General features: G+C 51.4%; 2 protein-coding genes across 2 annotated transcripts; one reads left to right on the forward strand and one right to left on the reverse strand.

Moving 5' to 3' along the window:
* Window positions 1-2,253: 2,253 nt before the first annotated feature.
* On the reverse strand, window positions 2,254-3,174 carry MIND_00384000 (Ankyrin repeat domain protein; the record flags this gene model as incomplete). The annotated part of the gene is made up of 1 exon (XM_037360672.1): window positions 2,254-3,174. One exon carries the CDS (start codon window positions 3,172-3,174, stop codon window positions 2,254-2,256), a length of 921 nt encoding a protein of 306 aa, XP_037223557.1.
* Window positions 3,175-3,789: 615 nt separating this feature from the next.
* Window positions 3,790-4,932, forward strand: MIND_00384100 (F-box domain-containing protein; the record flags this gene model as incomplete). Its single annotated transcript, XM_037360673.1, has 1 exon — window positions 3,790-4,932. The coding sequence occupies one exon, from the start codon at window positions 3,790-3,792 to the stop codon at window positions 4,930-4,932; it is 1,143 nt and encodes a 380-aa protein (XP_037223558.1).
* Window positions 4,933-20,917: the final 15,985 nt, after the last annotated feature.

Raw genomic sequence — 20,917 nt, forward strand, 5'->3', positions numbered from 1 at the left:
CTTTCTTTTCCCATTAAAACATGAATACTTCTTTCCATAAAGAAGAAATATCATATATCTGAATTCAAATGAATATTTGTTTTTCAAATCTCTCTTTCAGCAAAAACTGAATTGTCAATTGAAAGTTTATCTTTTCAATGAATATTTGTATGCCTGTTTCTTTGTAGCAGAAGCAACATATTTTATATTTTCCACAAAAAAGATGTTTATGTTCATGTCAATGAAAACAACATCTTTATATTTTTTGCAGAAAGGACATCATTTGTTTTCCCTTTCATACAAGAACAAAGGGCATCTTCCTGAAAAAGTCAGAAAGATGATATTTCCTTTCCCCTTTCATGCAAGCAGAAAGCACACCTTTCTTCTTTTCCTGAAAGATGTGCTTTCAATCTGCTATCAAAGGTGTATATAAAGAAGATTTTTCAGAAAATGGCAGAAATATGTTCTTTTAAACAACAAATAAAACAACTTATTTCAAGTTATGAAATGAGCAGAAATATTGCACAGAAAGGGGGATTGAAAGCCATATGGAAAGGTCAGCTTTCCAATAACTTTTCTATCCCTGTCAAAGACATTCCTTTTGTTCTCACAGAAGGCTTGATAAAGAATAGACATAAGGGTCTGCCTGCTAGGGCGCCAACTATATACTGGTTGTCTGTGACTGCCAACATAGAGCACAGAAGAGCTGGGTGGTGTCGCAGGCTCTGTTCTAAGGTGATCGTTGGGAGGGTCTTGATGGATTGGTGATTGTGCAGTGAAAGAGGCCGTGGGCGATGGTCGGGATGGGTTGGAACGTCCGAGGGGGCGCTGATCAGATGCGCCTCGGATGCACTTCGAAGGTTTGAAGGAGGCTGAAGTGGGGGTTCCCCTGACATATATCATATGTCTTGTCTATGGGATTATATATATATGTGTACATTTAATACATGTTTAAAAGGGAAGAGAAATTTTTGAATTTCCCATGTGTGTATAGCCCTTTTTATAGAGCCACACAGTCCGTTGTTTGAAATCCTCGCTAATCTGGTGATAGACCATCCAGTGAACAAGTGGTGCAAGATTGAGATAGTCGTGCGGCTCACGGCTCCGGACCGATCCCAAATGGGGCCCAGCTACTCAAAATGGCAATTGCATATCGCCGGCATCAACTCAAAAAAAATATATGACAAAATTTGTACAAGTCTCAACGTTTTCGGAAAGTGCTGTAACGATCAAGCAGGCTTCGCACTCCCCTCAAGACAAATAGCACGATGATCACGATGATGGTCGTCTTGAAATTTCTGGGCCACAGATACATTACAATCACTTAAAACAGTCCACTCGCATGTGCTAATGATCTTCGTGGCCAACTTGACATGATCGACATCCACTAGGCGCAGTCCTTGTTGGGGCAGCTGCTGGTCAGGCAGCACGGGGGGCTGAAGGACGAGCAGCCGGACGCGTCACAGTTCTGCGATATGTCAGCACTTAGCGTGAAAGAAGAAGCCTGAGCGGGCGTACGCAGTAGGGGCCGTAGCAGTTCTGCGCGGCGGCGCTGACGACGAGAGCGGCAAGGACGGCGAAAACGGTGGAAAAACGCATGGTGGTTCAACGGGTTGGGTGGTTGGTGTCTGGGGTGGTGCCCTTTGGCGCAGCTTATATATGTTTTTTGCACAAAGCCAATCCCGCCACCGCGGCATCAACAGTGCGCCAGGCCTACATAGGGTGCGTTGTGCGCGTGTGCGGGTCACCGGATGGCTGGCCGCCCGTTTCGACTAGCACAGGGAGAAGCTGTCGAGCGCCCAGGCGATGATCTGCCGGTAATATCCTCAGGCTCCGCAGTCTATGCTTCTATTGACTCCATTTCGATAGCTGTCGGGACTTGGTCGGGAGTCGCGACTGCAACTACATAGACAGAGGGAAGTTCCACAACAGCCCCCAGGAAGCAAAGCAGGAAGAATGCGCTCAGATGGGGAGCTCTTCCGAAGCCTCTTCGGCACCGTGCTGCGAAAGATTGGATATGCTGGTGAGGGAATGGGGCGGAAGAAACGCAGGCACGCAGGGTTATAAACGTCGCACTGGCGATGGCGTCTTTACTGTCGAGGGTGGCGAGCTGCGGCGCATCAGCTTGCGGATTGACTGGACAGGGACATCTTGTGATCGACGGAGTCTGGACTCTGAGGCACTTCCGGCATGACGTAGTTGCATTGCAATCCCTCAACCAAGCAACAACCAAGCCACGGACTTGTGCCCGGGTCCCCGCAAAGAACCACGTTTTCACCGCCCCATCACGTCGGGGATTGCCCGCTCTGCCTCCCTAAACGCATCCCGCACCTTCTGTCGGGCGCGGTCCGGCTCGACACCAAAGACACGGCCGAGATGCCCGCGCCACTTGCGCAGGTAGTCCATCGTTGCCTGCCGGCCGACGCCGTAAGCGAGCAGCAATGCCAGCGCATGTGTGCGTGCCGTCTGCACCTCGGCCGAGTTCGTCGCCGGAAGCTCCAGAAGCAGGTACGGCATTGGCCTGTCGTGATACTCGAAGTTCGGGTCTGCACCGTAGTCAAGAAGGAGTCGGATGACCCGAACATCAGGCGCTGGGCTGCACGCCGTCAGGGCATAAACAAGGGCCGGCCCGTGGTCCCCGCTGATCGCCGGATCCGCGCCGCGCTCTAGCAAATACTCCACTAGCGCGGGGTTGCCAGCGGCACATGCTGCGTGGAGAAAGGGCTCGTGGCGGTTCTTGCGGCGGTTGATGTCAACGCCACGCGCGAGCAGCACGTCCATGACAGCGAAGTGCAGCCCGTCGGAAGCGCGGTGGAAAGGCGTGACATTGCCTGTGGGCGTTGTCCAGATTGCATCGGCTTCCGCGTCTGCAGCCAGAAGTGCATGAACGATATCAAGGCTTCCGGCGCCCGCGGCGGCATGTAATGGGGTCTGTGTTCGCGCGGGGTAGTCCGTCTGAGGGTGGACGCCGAATGGAGACTTTAAAAGTCGTTCCACGATGACAGTGTTGGAGGTACCTGCCGCCCACAACAGGACCTCCACCCGACGTTCGAAGAGCCGCTTATGAAGCTCGGGCCGGATCAGGTGGTACGCAGGCCAGTACGTTTGTGCCAGCGCGTTCATGGCCGCTGTACTGGACAGGTGGGCGGCAATGAGCAGGACGAGCTCAGGCGGGAGGGAGGTGAAGCTGGCCATGGGGGTCGAAAGCAAAACAGTGGTGTCAATTAATAAGTAGCGGCTATGACGTGGCATTGGCAGATGGCCGCTCACGTTTAACGCGGGTTTCGCCATCAGCGGTAATAACTTGGAGTTGGATGTTCTCGTGCATACGGTCAGACATAGTATGACTCGGACTACGGCGCCCACGCATGAGCGAGGCCGAGTGGGGCGAATCTGATTCAGCCGCCTGACATGATCAGCATCACGTCATCACCTGTCATCACTTTTTTCCCCTTCCCCAATCGCCCTTCCCTCTACCTCGAAGCTGGAGACGACCACTGGAACGAGCTGCTTACACAGTGCAGCATTGGCAGCGGCACTGCCGACGTCGGCTGCTCCTCTATCGAGTCGGCCAACTGCCTGCCACCCTTATTCGTCATGCAGGGATTTCGTAGAAGACACGTTCCGGGTGGACGTCCTACGTTTGAGTGCTTCCAACTCTTTTGGCAGAACTTCAACCTTACGAGCCCTTCAGCCCCTTCTTGAGTAAAGCTTCAGACTGTTCGCGTTTCGCCGATTACACGAAATGCTCCTGACGATGACGTGTCACGGTCCTCACGAATACCTCTCATTCTTCCGCAACACATTTCAATGTCCTCCCATATCCCCGTCGAGATTCTCTGCGAAATCTTCGAACACTACATTCCTCCCTATCCCGAATGCCCGCCGTTGCTCGGTCCCGGCTCGCCAGCAAATCTCGCCCAGGTTTGCGCGCGGTGGCGCAGCATCGCCCTCGACGTATGCTGGCTCTGGCGGGCAATCGAGCTCGACTTGGATCCCTGGCGTTCCTCCCTCTCAATGTCGACCATTCCTACCCTCTGCGAGATGGCCAAAACCTCCCTGGCGCGTTCTGGTCCGCTCCCACTCTCGATCATCTTTCGCTGCCCGCCGTCCGTTAAGGAGTCAGTCTTGTCTCTCGCGTTCGGAATTCTTCTCGCCCATTGCGCAAGATGGCAACATGCCAGCATAACTATCCCTGCGGCTCTGTCGCTCGAAGAACGCTATGACGACGAGCCCCGCGACATGCCGCTTCTCCGCCAGCTCCAGATTCGCGCCGCGGACGGTCTTGCTGAACATGACCTGCTCTTTCTGCGCGCTCCTCAAATCCAGACGCTCGGAGTTCGTTTCACCAGCCACCCATTTGCTGTCGCAGACTTATTCGCATCGTACGCCTGGAAGCAACTGACGACCCTTAAATTGGACAGAACCTCTGTCGACTACGCAGCTGCGGTGCTGCCGCTTACCCCGGCACTCGAGCGCTGCTGGCTGCAGATCTGGCAACGTCCCGACAATCTGCGCTGGCCGCCCACATTCTCGCCTATCCATCTGCCCAAGTTGAAGACGTTCATTATCGACGCAACGAAGGTACCAGGGGCCAAAACAGCAAAGGAGGCGAACCGGCTGCTCGACGTACTCGTCCTCCCCACCCTGCACTGTCTCGCCATCGCCGACTCGTTCGTCGCTGCTCTTTCCCACGCTGGCCCCGGTATGCATGCGGCTTATCTAGATGCCCTCGCGTTCCTCGTCCAGCGGTGGGGCTGCTTCACGTCGCTTGAAAAGATGTCCATTTTGCACTGGCCAGAGAAAAACAAGATCACGCGCGGCGACATTATGGCGGCATTGCCCTCAGTTACGCATCTCGAGCTTGATCAAATGGCAAATACTACTGCAGGCCAGTGGCGCCCCGCTGCAGAGGATTTTGATTGTCGGAGCGTTGAGCCGGTGGAGTGGTAGTGTGCATGTCGCCTGGTCTCATACAAGTACTGTTGTGTTTCCTCCAATTTGAGAACCAAATAGGATTTTTCTTGACTTGTTTCTCTGGACTCCCTTCATAGTTATCAGAAAAAAAATGAAATTACTTATCACATATTGCTGACTTTGAAAGTGGAATTATGTCCAGACCACAAGTTATCCACTTCCAAATCAGATACCCTGATTAAATTCAGCTTATATGTATACAAAATGGAGCCATTATAACTCCAAGCCAATAGTATAATTATATACTAGACAGGGCTGGGGCTACACCCCAGCTTTAAACTTGAATGTTGCTTGAATAGCATGAATTTCTAAAATAAGAACATTACCACTAACTGAGGGATGGCACACAGATACCCAATGGCCTTCTTAAATATCTGTTGTTAGTATAAGTATGTCAAGTGCAACCCAAGTCACTAAACTTTGTGTACTATTTGAAATAGTACACATTTCTCAATTTGTGAGCAATTTGAGAATATTTACTTGTAAATAACCTCAGATACAACTTGTTCACAGTACTGGGTGCAAGACATCACTTACAGCTTTGCGTCCCAATTAGGATTGGTCACATTTTACAGCTTTTCTTCCCAATTTAGGACTTTAATAGCAGTGGCCCCAAAAATAGAAGTGTGGAGCAAAGCCAATGCCAAACATGTGCACACATTTCCACGACATCTGCTTAATATAAGAGTAATCCCTAGCACCTGTGTGACTGTCGGGAGTAGTGCTAGCCAAATACAATTATATTATGTTTGAGAGATAATATATTATAATCATATCATATTCAGAGCCTGACCACAATAATAGATTTGTAGTATAGTATAATCATATTCAGGTACAAAAAATATGGTTATGTTATGAATATATTCAACTATAATTTAGTATGATTATCTTCACATAAATTTGACTAAGTTGCCACAGGGCCTGAGGGAAATTTGCTAGACTGTAAGGGACCCTTGCAGGCCTCTTTAATTTCCTCTGGACCTACAGAAAATACAATCAGGGGCATTACTCCAAGGATTAAGTTGTCCAGTGCCTAATAGAAACTGTCCTACACTATGTTTGGTAGAGTGATTTCAAATTTGACAGTGATGAGTATTGAAACTCATTTCTACTATAGTAGTAGTAATGTATTGTTCCATGGAATAACTATATGATGGATCAGGTATGATATTAATTTAAAGTGTGTGACTGTATGTCTAGATCAGACTAAGTTTAGTCATATTAGTAGGCACATGAATTAGAAAATGGCTATCATAATCGACCTTACTATATTTGAATATTCTGTGGCTATAATATAGTATAATCATAACATAATATAATATATTCAAATAATCATATTTGTCACAAACAATACCAATTCAGAGGATGCCAGTTGGCCAGTGAAGGCAAGCAAGAAGCACTGTGAAAAGATATCGTAAAGATGATGCAATTCGAAGACTGAGGTACAAGACGAAATCTACTCTACTTATATACACTACTACTATGTGTTTACCATGCCTAATACAAGAGGCAATGACGTCATACTTTAGCCATGCCTTTATGTGCTGTTTGCCTCATGTCCAACTCCATGCTGTTAATCAACATCAGCATCAACATCTAATGATCCAATCACCATCTTATCGTCCATCTTATCTCCTCCTTGTCTTATCTTATCAACCAGGGCCAAAATAAAAGGTTTAAAGGGCAAAGAAAAAGGGTTTTTGAACCCAGGGTTTGACAATATTCAAGTGATTGACCAAAGACATAATATATTCATAATATTCTGAATATATCCAATATTCAATCAATAATAATATAATTCTGGTCAGCACTAGTTGGGAGGGTCTTGACGGATTGGTAATTGTGTGGGTGAAGAAGGCTATTGTCAGGGGACCCCCGCTTCGGCCTCCTTCGGACCCTCCGAACGCATCCGAGGCGCATCCGACCGGCGCCCCCTCGGACGCTCCGACCCACCCCGACCATCGTCCACGGCCTCCTTCGCCCGCACAATCACCGATCCGTCAAGACCCTCCCAACGATCACCTTGGGACAGAGCCTGCGACGCCGCTCAGGCCTTCTGCGCTCTACGTCGGCAGTTACGGACGACCAGTATATAGTTGGCGCCCTAGCAGGCGGACCCTTAGAGTTTCTTCTCTTTGGATCCTCCCCTGCTAGGTCGGTCCCTCCGTGTATTTCCTGTAGTCTTATTCACGCTTTGGATCCTCCCCTGCTAGGCTTTCGTCGGAGTCTCCAGGGTTGCCCTTACAGCAGAAGAAACTCTCTACGGGATTAACCGGTCAAGATTGCCAGGTTTGGTGCTGACTCAGGCTCGGAGTACGAGTCCGTACCCCCCTCGTCACCGCCCCTGCCACTTGACCCCTCCTCCTCTGCTCTTGTCGTCTTTACACCCGCTATGTCTACCGGAGCTGCTCCGGACGCTGACGCGCGCATGGACGCACTTGAGGCGAAACTAGACAACCTCACCAATATCCTCACCCACCTTGCTTCCCAGGCTTCCGCTGCCGCACCACCTCCGGCAGCTCCCGAACCGCCTTCGGCATCTCCGAATGCCCCCGACGCGGATGCGTTATTTGGTGACATTACTGTCGCCTCAAAACTGGTCTTACGACCAAACCCCCCGTTTGCGTTTAACGGAGATTGCAAACGCGGCCGCGCCTTCCTATACGCGGTCAAAACCTACACTCGGCTTGCCCCGGAGGCCTTCGTAGTTAACGGAGAGCCGAGCGAAGAAAAGGCCGTCCGCTACGCCATGTCCTATATGGCGGAGGGACCTGCTCAGCAATGGGCAGAGCGTCATGGGAGCAAAAACCCCTTCCCCTTCCCTCGGTGGAGCCAGTTCCTCTCCGAGTTTCGCCTTCGGTTCGTCGAGGAGAACGAACAGGACCTCGCGCTCGCTAAGTTGGAAAGCGCGGGTTATCACATGGGAACGCGGGATGTCTACGGATATACCGACGACTCACCCTATATAGCTCATTCTTTGCAAAAGATGTGGGCTGAGCTGCAAGACTCTAATGCAAAAGATGTGAAACAGGGTTTAATTATTGAATTTCTCAATGGAATTGAAAGATATGACTAAGCTAAAAATTGATATAGTCATATAAATCACCTTTTCTTCAGGCCGAATACTCGTAGGGTAATACTTTGGACTTATGTGGCAGAAATAAGAAAATAAATTCAGAGATTAAGTAAGACTGATGTGGCATCACCTGGTCATTAGATCTAGTGATGGCAATCAAAAATCGTTCCACATTAGGTAATATTATCTAAATGTACTGATCCCATCAATCAAAACCCGCCAGAGGGCTTATAAGTAATTATTTTATTGCTTGTAAGTTTTTCTTTGGGCACTTGCCCTCATCTTTTGCATTACAGCCTTGCAGCTCAGCCCTCATCTTTTGCAAAGATACAGCTATATGAGCTGGACGACTTCGAGGACTTGATGGACCTCGCTGGCTTCGAAGACGCGTTGGTTAAGGTAACCAAGTACCGCCACGGACTTGACCCCTTGATCAACAACGGCATCACCTCTTCGAACGACCCCCCAGACCTCCGTGACTATCTGGGCTGGCGCACTCGGGCTTTCCGACAATATGAAGCCCTGGTGCGAGCGAAGCTCATTAAGGGAACGGCTACCCCGCGGACCGCCGGGAGCTCCCGCGGCGCCTTCCCCATCACTCGTTCGGCAACTCCGTTCCCCATCCGCCCGGTGGCCCCGCCTGTGCCACCCACGGCCCGCGCCCCCGTCCCGGTACCTCCAGCTCCCGTCCCTATGGAGCTGGATCGTACTAGGGCTCGGGGTGCCCCTCGTCGAGCCTGCTTCAGATGCGGCGACCCCAACCATTTGGCTCGGGACTGTCCGCTCCCCGCCCGACGTCCGCCATGTGGACATCCTCGACGAGGTAATCCAGCAACTTGGCGATGAGATGCTGGGAGAGCTGCTTTGCGCGGTTGTCCGATACTGCGGCCTTAGCGGAGGCGCATTCGGAGGCTCCGGCAGAGGATTTTGTCCCCGCGACGAGTGACTGGTGTGCCCTCGTTCGCGTCCATAAATCGTTTCACTTGTTTGTATGATGAATCAACTCCCTTGCCCTACAACGAGCCCGAAACGAAAGACGCACCCTCTGCCCCCTCCGAAGCCCCCGTTCAGATTCGCCGACTTGCCTGGGAGAAAAAGCTACCTGGCAGTTATACCATCTCTGCCGCTCCTGGCGTTAACTCGCTGCACCTCCCCCTTGAACTTGAGTCCACTGCGAACGCGCTCAAGCTCTCCCTCTCGGGTCTGGTCGACTGCGGAGCTACTTCGGACTTTATCGACACAGAATATGTCAACCGGAATAATGTGCCAGTCCGAAATCTCTCAGTACCCATCCCGGTCTACAACGTCGACAGCACCCCCAATGATGCTGGGTCTATTCGCCAAATCGCGGACCTCGTTCTACGGTACAACGGACACTCGAACGCGCGTTCAGCTGGCTGTAACCCACCTTGGGAAACAGGACCTGATACTCGGATACTCCTGGCTCAAAAGGCATAACCCCGAGATCAACTGGGAAACAAAGGAGGTGAAAATGAGTCGTTGCCCCCGCAGCTGCTCTACCTGCCGTGACGAAGAGCGGACCGAACGCGCCGAGGTTCGGCGGCTCCGACTCCTTAAATCACGACTACTTGCGGGCGCCTTCCCCACTGTTTGCGCTATCGATATCGCTGGCCCAGATGATGCTGACGACGAGCTCGGAGCTGCCTGGACCCTCCGGAGCCCTCCCCAGATCTCGACGGCGACGAGCATCTTGAAGACGGCGACCGCATCTTCTACACCTCCTTTCGCCCAGTTGAGGAGATCCGCGCTGGCAGTACAGTGTCCCAACGCCTTGCAGAGGCCTTCGCCCGTAACTCGGCCCCTCCGCCCTGGAGATCCCGGACTGGGCCAAGGAGTTCCAAGACGTCTTCGACAAGGAGTCCTTTGACACGTTACCAGAACGAAGGGCTTGGGACCACGCTATCGAACTCGTCCCCGACGCGAAGCCCGCTAACTGCAAGGTGTATCCGATCTCTCCCCTCGAACAGCGCGAACTTGACGAGTTCATCGAGGAAGGACTTGCCACAGGCCGTATTCGCCCTTCGAAATCTCCGATGGCCTCCCCCGTCTTCTTCGTTAAGAAAAAGGACGGAGGGCTTCGGTTTGTCCAGGACTACCGCGCCCTCAACGCAATGACGATTAAGAACCGGTACCCCCTTCCGTTGATTAACGACCTTATCAACAGGCTCAAGGGCGCTCGTTACTTCACCAAACTCGACGTTCGCTGGGGTTTTAATAACGTCCGGATTAAAGAAGGAGACGAGTGGAAGGCGGCCTTTCGGACTAACCGAGGGTTGTTCGAACCTTTGGTGATGTATTTCGGCCTGACAAACTCCCCCGACGTTCCAAACGATGATGAATGACATTTTCCAGGATCTCATTCTTTCAGGCGACGTTATGATCTACCTCGACGACATCCTTATCGCACATTCGGACCTCCGCAAGCACCGCGAGATCGTCCGGGAGGTCCTTCGGCGGCTCGAATGCACAAGTTGTACCTTCGCAAGGAAAAGTGCGACTTCGAGAAATCGTCAATCGAGTACTTGGGGGTCATTATCTCGCACAACCATGTCGAAATGGACCCCGTTAAGGTCGCCGGAGTCTCCGCATGGCCTCCGCCCGAAAACAAGAAGGACGTTCAGCAGTTCCTGGGGTTTGCTAATTTCTACCGCAGGTTCATTCGGGATTTCTCGGCCCTAGCGCAACCTCTCTTTGCGCTCACCAAGAAAGACCAGAAATGGACCTGGGGAGAGCCGCGGCCGCCGCCTTTCAAGCCATCAAGGACGCGGTCGTATCAGAACCTGTCTTAGCGATCCCGGACGACTCTCGGCCTTTCCGACTTGAAGCAGACAGCTCAGATTATGCGACGGGGGCGGTTCTTTCACAACAATCCGCCCCGGACGGGAAGTGGCACCCTGTAGCGTTCTATTCCAAAAGCTTAAATGATGTCCAGCGCAACTACGAGATTCACGACAAGGAGATGCTCCCGATCATCCCGCGCTCTCGAGGAGTATCGGCATTTCCTCGAGGGCGCCGCGCATCCGGTCGAGATCTGGACTGACCATAAGAATTTGGAGTATTTCCGAAAGGCACAGCACCTTAATCGTCGGCAAGCCCGATGGTCGTTGTACCTTTCCAGGTTTGACTTTACGCTGCACCACGTCCCAGGTTGCCAGATGGGCCGTCCCGATGCTCTCTCCCGCCCGGCCTGACCACGGTATCTCCGACGACAACTCGGATGTCTCCCTCTTACGCCCCGAACTGTTCCACGTTCGCGCTTGAGGCCGTCACCGTCTCTGGGCCTGGCTCCGAACTTGTCCGCGACATCAAGGAAGCGCTATCCGGTGAGCCTGACCTAGAGGAACCCGTCGCACTTGCGGCTCGGCAACTCTTGAAGGTCCGAGGTCAAGCTCGGGCCCCCCGCTCATCGCGTTCGGACGAGTGGGCCGTCTCAGGCGACCTCCTGTACTTTCCGCGGCAAGGTCGTAGTCCCCAAAGACAAAGACCTGAGGAGGCGCATTATAGAGCTCTGCCACGACACGCGTGTCGCCGGACATGCCGGGCGGTTCAAGACCCTGGAGTTGGTTTCGCGCAACTACTGGTGGCCACAGATGTCCCGCCATATCGGACGCCTACGTCGCGACCTGCGACTTATGCTGTCGCACGAAGGCCCTCCGAAGGCTTCCGCACGGGGAGCTACATCCAACCGAAGTCCCCCGAGCGCTGGCACACCGTCACTGTGGACTTCATCGTCGAGCTCCCCGAGGCCCATGGGTATGACGCGGTTATGGTAGTGGTTGACGCCCTCGGGAAACCGCTCACTTCACCGAATGCCATACGACAATAGACGCGGTCGGAGCTGCCCGCTTGTACTATCGGAACGTCTGGAGACACCACGGAACCCCCGAGAAGTACATTTCGGACCGCGGTTCGCAGTTCATCGCTGACTTTACGCGCGAACTCTCACTGCGGGCAATGGAGCATATTCCGCCCTGGAATATGTTGAGAATATTATGAATATTCCAGGCTGTATTCATTCCATCTTCTAGACTGGAATATGACAGGAATATCCGTGGAATATTCTCAATTTTCTCACCATCTGCCAAGTATATGACAGCCCGGAAAATGTTGGGCAGATCCGTAGAATATTCTCAATCTGCCACATGTTTTCATTCAATATTCCGGCCTGGAATATATCACATGTTCCAGCCTGGAATATTGTGACCAGATTCTAGGACTATCATTGATTAGGATTCTGATTGGGATTCTATGATTAACTCCATTTAAGCAACCACATACTATATTCTTAGTACGTACTTAGATACCATGAGAATTAACCTAACCACCTCCACACGTAGTCCACAAGCAAGAACTTACCTGTCTATTCCACAAAAGAACAGCACCAACATCAAAAGACTTCACAGTCTAAGTTTCTACCCAAGTCCGTCCCTCCCGACATCCTCTTCTCCTCAAACAGCAACTCCGACCGCCCTCGTTGTCTAACGTGCTGCAAAACGTTGCTCGCGCCAGAGGCCTTGCCAATGATATGTGACGAAGACATTGTCAGTATCCCGCATTCCCCAACACGGACCGAATAACATTATTGCTCCGAAACCTTGTAAACTATATCTACAAGACGACAACTGTCAGCAATCCGAACTTGTCCGCGACATCAAGGAAGCGCTATCCGGTGAGCCTGACCTAGAGGAACCCGTCGCACTTGCGGCTCGGCAACTCTTGAAGGTCCGAGGTCAAGCTCGGGGCCCCCGCTCATCGCGTTCGGACGAGTGGGCCGTCTCAGGCGACCTCCTGTACTTCCGCGGCAAGGTCGTAGTCCCCAAAGACAAAGACCTGAGGAGGCGCATTATAGAGCTCTGCCACGACACGTGTCGCCGGACATGCCGGGCGGTTCAAGACCCTGGAGTTGGTTTCGCGCAACTACTGGTGGCCACAGATGTCCCGCCATATCGGACGCCTACGTCGCGACCTGCGACTTATGCTGTCGTCACGAAGGCCCTCCGAAGGCTTCCGCACGGGGAGCTACATCCAACCGAAGTCCCCCCGAGCGCTGGCACACCGTCACTGTGGACTTCATCGTCCGAGCTCCCGAGGCCCATGGGTATGACGCGGTTATGGTAGTGGTTGACGCCCTCGGGAAACGCGCTCACTTCACCGAATGCCATACGACAATAGAGGCAGTCGGAGCTGCCCGCTTGTACTATCGGAACGTCTGGAGACACCACGGAACCCCGAGAAGTACATTTCGGACCGCGGTTCGCAGTTCATCGCTGACTTTACGCGCGAACTCTCACTGCGGGCAATGGAGCATATTCCGCCCTGGAATATGTTGAGAATATTATGAATATTCCAGGCTGTATTCATTCCATCTTCTAGACTGGAATATGACAGGAATATCCGTGGAATATTCTCAATTTTCTCACCATCTGCCAAGTATATGACAGCCCGGAAAATGTTGGGCAGATCCGTAGAATATTCTCAATCTGCCACATGTTTTCATTCAATATTCCGGCCTGGAATATATCACATGTTCCAGCCTGGAATATTGTGACCAGATTCTAGGACTATCATTGATTAGGATTCTGATTGGGATTCTATGATTAACTCCATTTAAGCAACCACATACTATATTCTTAGTACGTACTTAGATACCATGAGAATTAACCTAACCACCTCCACACGTAGTCCACAAGCAAGAACTTACCTGTCTATTCCACAAAAGAACAGCACCAACATCAAAAGACTTCACAGTCTAAGTTTCTACCCAAGTCCGTCCCTCCCGACATCCTCTTCTCCTCAAACAGCAACTCCGACCGCCCTCGTTGTCTAACGTGCTGCAAAACGTTGCTCGCGCCAGAGGCCTTGCCAATGATATGTGACGAAGACATTGTCAGTATCCCGCATTCCCCAACACGGACCGAATAACATTATTGCTCGAAACCTTGTAAACTATATCTACAAGACGACAACTGTCAGCAATGTGATCTTCGTGGTCGCAATATATGGCCGTTTGATGGCTTGTACTCTTTGGGCCTTTGAGGGTTTGTAAAGATATCATAAGCCCTTGTATGTTTTTTTCCGATTTTGCTGATGGCCAGTCACAGCGCCGCCCGCGTGCGCGCCCGGCTGCTCTAGCTAGATCTACCCGCGCGACCACAAACAAACCATGACTAAGAAGCGGAATCGTTGACTTTCCGACAATTGAGCAGGGGGACCCCATTGGTGCCAACAGCACGCCTCATTCTCAAGTTCCCGACACATATCCCCTCCCATTCTGAACCCTATGCGACTTCTTACCGCTTTCAACAAGGCTCTCAATGATGATGTTGTTCTCAGAGGTCATCTTATCCTTCTTTAAGAGAACCTCACACCGTCCAACAGTTACTTGAAAATGAGCATTCAACCTGCATTAATGCTGTCCAGCTGTACTCCGACTTCGTGACGGGGATGAACCGGAGCTACACCCTGCATGGCATCGTATTGTTGTAGCTGGAGCTACAAACAACTCCACTAGCAATGGCTAAGTCACTCCCTCTTGTTGCCCTTCACCTAATGTTAACAATTCCTCCGAGTCTGTGACCAGCACCAATCGCGAGTTAAAGACTCTGGCTCGTTCTTGTACGAGTCGTTCTTTTACGTTCGCGGCAAAAGCCTGATTGTCACCCCTGCAACAGCTGGCACAAGTGATTGCAACAGTAGATTTCAGTCCAGCGAGCGATACAACAACACAACGAGCGATACAACAACACAACAATACGATAGCCTGAGCGAGTCGTCAACACAAACAAGCAAACAAACACAATTTATATGTCCGTCTCAGAGTCGCACGAAGCTAGCAGTACATCACACCCACGGGCGTACTTCCCCGCCACCAATCAAGGTCCATGGGTTGACTGCAACGACGGGCACGGCCCAGGTGATGAATTTTGCGTTCCGACAAGGGCAAAACGGCCAAATCGACGGCAATTTTTCCGGTTGCGTAGTCCAGAGTCTCGATCGGATTCACTTCCCACATGTCCATCCCCTGCACTTCCAGAATATTCTCAGCCCAGACGCCCTCAATCCGGAGAGGCTCGCATTCAAAGTGGTAAACCACAGATAATGGCATCAAGCTAGTCTCGATTGCCATTGAAGCCATCTCCTTGACTTTTGTGAACGCAACACTTTCAAGTAGTGCTGAAACACCTGACGCATGTACCTGCGCTCCATGTTGGCAATGCCCCAATGTTCCGCATCTGGATCATGGTCAGCAACATGAAGGACTGCCCGGTAAAACTAGACGCACGCTGCCGGTGCTGCGACAGCGTCGGGCAGCACAATCTATGTGCTCGTAGTCCCCGCCGCTGGCACACTTCATCGCAGTAGTACATTTGTAGACAAGCGGAGCAAGCTTTCAGATCGTTTTTCAATTTGACCGCCTTGCACTGGAAGCTGGTAGTAAGATCCACGAGAACGCTGACTGACACCGGCACTCACAGATTGGCAAATTCCTCTTCTATTTTCAGCGCTATCCTTCGAGCCTTCGATGAGATTAAACAATTGCATCTGAGTCATCGAGCTGTCAGGTAATGCCGCCTGCACCCCAAGGATAGCCCACGTACATTTTGCTTCACGTGTGAGCACAAGCGCCTCAAGACTGCGTTTGAACCGTTGTAGTTTTCGAATATTGAAGATCTAGCGTTGAGAGCTTTCACGAGCCGTGGATTCCATATCGACATCGCCAACGCACAGTAAATCACCTCGACCAGGTCTTCCCTTTGGCTGTCGAAACACTTTGAAAAATCGAGGTAGCGCAGAAAAATCTGGACCCCTGATACGACGCCAGTACCAATAAGCATCGGAATGCCGAATTGAAGGTATGACTTTTGCTCTTCCGCTAGCCTCAAGAACGTAGCCACTGCAGCATCCATTGCCAATGACATGTCCGGTTCGCTGATTTGCGCGCAGTCGGAGTCCAGCAGCGCCACCAACATATGGAACAGCCTTTTGTATAGATTCTGGGCAACCAACGCATCATGCAGTTGAGGGTCGGAGATCCCTCCGTCCTTGTAGATCCGGTATGTAAAGCCCAAGACCTGCATAATCATCTCAGGCAGTCCCCAGTGGTGTTCGGATTCCGGCGAGGCACAGATAGCTAGCGCAATATCGATCGCCTGTATGAGACGTTTGGCGAGCACGGTAGGTCCCTTGTGACTCAGGAGGCCTGATATGGCGATTATGTGCGGTTTGGCCAAGTAACCCATCAGGCGCAGAGTGCCTATTCCAAGTACAGTGATCTTGTTGTCGGTCACCCCGTTGTCGCGGCGGAGGAAGTGCGACAAGAATTCAGCGACAAGCTGTATGTCAGCTAACAAGACTGCAGATAAACCAGATATGAGTCGAACAGCCCTCTTCTGAGTCTCCGACTCTGCCTCGCTCTTGAAGTTGCTTTCGTCTGCAATCGGCGCCAGTACGGCTGCGATATCGGTGAATCGTATGAGCGCACAGCCGGTTACGGTCTGGATTTCTTCTCGAGACGCAGGACCTTCGACAGCTTTACCTTGCGAGTCCACAGCATGCGTCGGCAGTTCCAGATCGGCTCCAAACCATACCAAGTTGAGTCTCCACTTCCAGAACGAGGGCCATGCTTCAACTGCCTCTAGCTCTGACATGCACTTATGTTGGGCAATGAGACCCATGAGCTCCCACACTATCGCATACTCTGTCTGTCGGGCGGCCCAGATGGCGTTCGGAATTTTCGAGTCAGCATCAAGGCATGGTTCGTTTCTCTTCGAGCGGAGCGGTTGCTCGGGCATGTTTGAGGAGTTCAAGTAGGATTGAAACCATGGCCACACTGAAGTCCAGGGAGTCCCCGAAATTTTTGGCGCCGAAGTTCTCAGTCGGCTGTATTCTGCATAGAATAAATGAAGGCGAGTATTGAACGGGGAATTCTAGGAAACAGCAGCTGAATTATGGCACTTCTATAGCTGTCCAATCGTATTTCTTACCCAGAGTGGCTCAGACATGAACGCGAAAAACTCAAGAAAGTCACTCGTCACACCATCAAATTACATAATTTGATTGGAAGACTCAACCACAAAAACTTTGAATCAGTAATTCATTGTCTGTAAGTCCATCGAATGCACCATCCACAACACCTTCATCCTCCTTGACACGCCAAACTTGAATGCTTTTGGTTATATAATTAAGGTGAGTTCGTGAACTTGCTCGAAGAATGGGATACCTTACCAAGATTTGAAGCTGCAGGCTGCAACCATGACGATTCCGGCCTGCTAAATGTACCAAATGCTTTTGGTAAAGGTGAGCTCATGCATCATGAACTTGCGCAACTGAAAAAATGGGATAGCTTACCAAGATTTGAAGCTGGCAACTGCACGCCTCTGCGGCAATAACTGCCCGAACTAGCCGACACAAATAAACAACGGCTAGCCCTACCGGAAGGTGAGGCACCTTGGATGGGGATGGGATCCTGGAGCCCGACATGGCTGGCGGTCAAGAAGAGAGTAAATGTGGTTGTGGCATCTTGGTGATTCTGACGCCATACTCATCGCTCGCAGGCCCATCTCGTCTCCGTCACTGCCCACCACACCCGAGAAACCGCAACAGCATTGGTGAGGAAGAGCAGAAGACGCGGCATGGCATTTCCCAGAGGTTCCGCCTAGCCAGTCCGAACACAGACAAGGACGCCAGCTTTGCGACAACTAGCAGAAGCCTTGGCCACGACCCAGCATGTGCATGACAGGAGCCTAGGGCTGGTGGTTGGTGGGGAACTTGGGCGAGCAGATGACTGGCTTAGTCAGAGTCTTCCAGTTAGACTCTGACAAATCACTGATCATAATGACGCTGTGCCGTCACAGCGCCAGGACTTTCACCCCAACACAAGGCGGACGACAACCTAGGTAGAGAGGACGGCGGATGCGGCGGGGATCCGCGTGTCCGTACCACCGAGTTCAATGTCCGGCAACTAAACAGCTCTACTCCTTGCGCTGAGAACCATTTGCTGGTTTGAACATCCAACTCGACGAGCCCTTCAATCAGGCGTGGCCTCGCGTCGCTATGTGAAGCTTAGCGATGAATATTTCGAGCTCTGGTCCCCGAATGAGTCGGTGAAAGAGTTTCTAGCTGGGCTACCGCACCCTATAAACCATCTCCGTATGGACACCAACCCAGACTATCGACGACTCGACGGCTCCTGGGGACGCTTTGACTACATTAATCATCCACAGTATCTCGGTTCCAACCCTCCTTTCATCCCTATATCCGTCGCTTATACTATCAAGAAAAACGACTACTTATAATTATACATCGTATATGCCCCACTCATGGATTTCTGGGAGAAATCGACGAATCACCTAGGACGGGTTACCGCCAAGGGTATTCAACTTCTCCAGCAAGTCGTGAAAGCAATGCAAGGCACAATTCAAGCGTTGCTCAAGAAATCTACTACAACGAAGGAGGCTTCTTCATGTGTTCCGCTACCACCTACAACGGATATGTTGGAGAATTTGTCCCGTATTCGGTGGTGGGACGACGTCTTGGATGATTTTACGACTGTCCAAAGGCATTTACGACTTGCCAATGCTTGGATCAATTGGGTCAATAAGGAACTTTCAACCGAATCGAAGTCATCAATTATTGGTTTTTCGAGCGCGATGGGTGAATGGAATGCCTGCTGAACGTATCCGGCTGCTTCTAGCAGGAATCCCATGTTTTATCGTTGCCGCAGTCAATCAAGATGACTTGCCGGCGAAAGGGCCCATTTTAACTTCTTTCTTGAGCAACACCAAAGCGGAACGTCTCTTGGACCGTAACAACCCATACATGAAGTTTGCCAGGCAAGCAAAAGGCTTTCGGGTCGGGCGAACCAAGCTCTCGAGTGCTCTATGTACTGACGCCGCAGGCTTTCGATGGGGATAAAATGCATAGGGCTTGCTCGCTCTATCGCCCTCCCGGCCCTCCCCGGTCAAACTTCCTAATTGTCCAAAAAAGATACAAGTCACGGATCAACCACTCATTCCAACCAGTTCGCTACTCATTCCAACCAGTCGGCCATCTCTTTCCCACCATGCTCCAGGTACCCATGGCCATGGCCAGACGGCTTCGATGATTATTGACCAACTCCAACAGAACATGAGTGCGGCCGAGAATTGGGATTAAACTCTGACCTACGTCATTATACAACTTGGCCTTACGAGCTCTCTCGATGCTGTCCGAATGGCCGCCCCCGCCATCGTTAATGGCGATCGAAGTCTTGGATTGCTTATGTCATTCGCTACAGTGCTCTAGGATCACGTCGATTACGTGATGGTGCTATCCAACGCATTCGTCCAGACGATTTTCTTCCCAACACTGCCCTCATGATCACTGTACATGTTCGGGCGCCCTGGCATCTGCCAGTGCATGTCATGCCATCTAAGCCATGTTGCACTGATCGATGCGGTCAACGCAATTGTCACAACTCGAGCCAAACCACCATGAGGCATCTGCGTCCCCCTTCCCTCTTAAAGGTCTTGAACGCGATTCAGCTAGCCCTCGGTCCGTTGTTCTTGACTAGATCTTCCGATGAGCTACTGATTTTCATAATAGTCTTTGTCTGGCAATGGATCTTCTTTCAGGCGACAGCAACGTCCAACGTTTTGTGTGGGATCTTGCTCCAAGTTGAAGACGGCCGCGAAACCCCCGAAATCAAGACAATCTCTCCAGCCTTCAACGTTGCCCGCGACCTGGCTTGCGATGTTCTCGTAGGTTGCTTGACTTGCTTCAATCTCCGAGCAGCCATTGTGTCGGGCTCTCTTCTCGACCTCGTCCGCGGTCATAGGCAAATGGGAGTCATTACAAGGGACCATCATGAAATCATTCGCCTACTCGACAAGCGCATTCGTTTCCTCGCATTAGCTGCCGCACCCTTTTGCCGAGTGGGAGTCCTATGATCCTCGTTCCATCGGTGTCCTTCGACTGGCTTTGTGCTATCAATACGCCGTTCTCGAGAAAGCCAGGCAAAATGTAAACTTAGTACTACGAAAGCTCTCTCCCGCTTCCACCTTGCCCAACGAAATCTGGCTCCAAATATTCCAAGCTCTATACACAAGGGAAAGGGGTGGTAGAACAAGCCTCGACATCTGGAATATCGAACAAGTTTCGTCTCATTTTAGGTCCCTCGCGCACGCCTAGTCTTCGTCGCTCCTTGTGTGTAACTGCACTGCCACATGACTGGGCTCAAGCCTTGCTACTTGATAGCATATCCTGCTTGGCGACCGAAATTCCAGTCTCTCTTGAGACATATGACGTGCGACATGGGTGCCGATACGTCTGGGGTCCCAATATCCAAAGTCCTCCAGCGCTATTATACGCTCTTCTTAAGGAATGCGTACCAATTCTGGGGCAATGTGTTTCTATCGATGGATTCAGCGATGCCGAGTTCGTCGATGTGAACGGGCGGTTATACCACTATCCATTTACCACGCCTCAAACGTCTTGGTATCAGAGCCAGCCCCGGATCGTCGAGCATCACAATTGATGCACCGTTGCTCCAAACTGTCTCATTGTACAGTTGGTGGCCCGAGCGCTCTATCTGCAAGCTTTCCCTCCCTTTTGCTCAGCTAACAGATCTCTCCCTATACGGGGTGTCTTCGAAAGAAACATATCAAGTCCTACAACTCATCGACGTTGGGAGGCTCACATCCCTTAAACTTCATATCTATAATCTCGGTGAAGAACACCCCATGGAATTCCCTCGTCTCCCTCCCTTATCGTCACTTACCGTATTCGAATGCGAGGTCGGCGTTCCGCCGGCATGGAACATTCCTCTTCTGGAAGCGCTTCGTCTGCCGCAGGTGAAAGAAGTCAGCTTCACTTTCCGCCATGGCG

This window comes from Mycena indigotica (assembly GCF_014461135.1).
Source record: "Mycena indigotica strain 171206Taipei chromosome Unknown Mind.scaff0003, whole genome shotgun sequence".
NCBI classification, from domain to species: Eukaryota; Fungi; Basidiomycota; class Agaricomycetes; order Agaricales; family Mycenaceae; genus Mycena; species Mycena indigotica.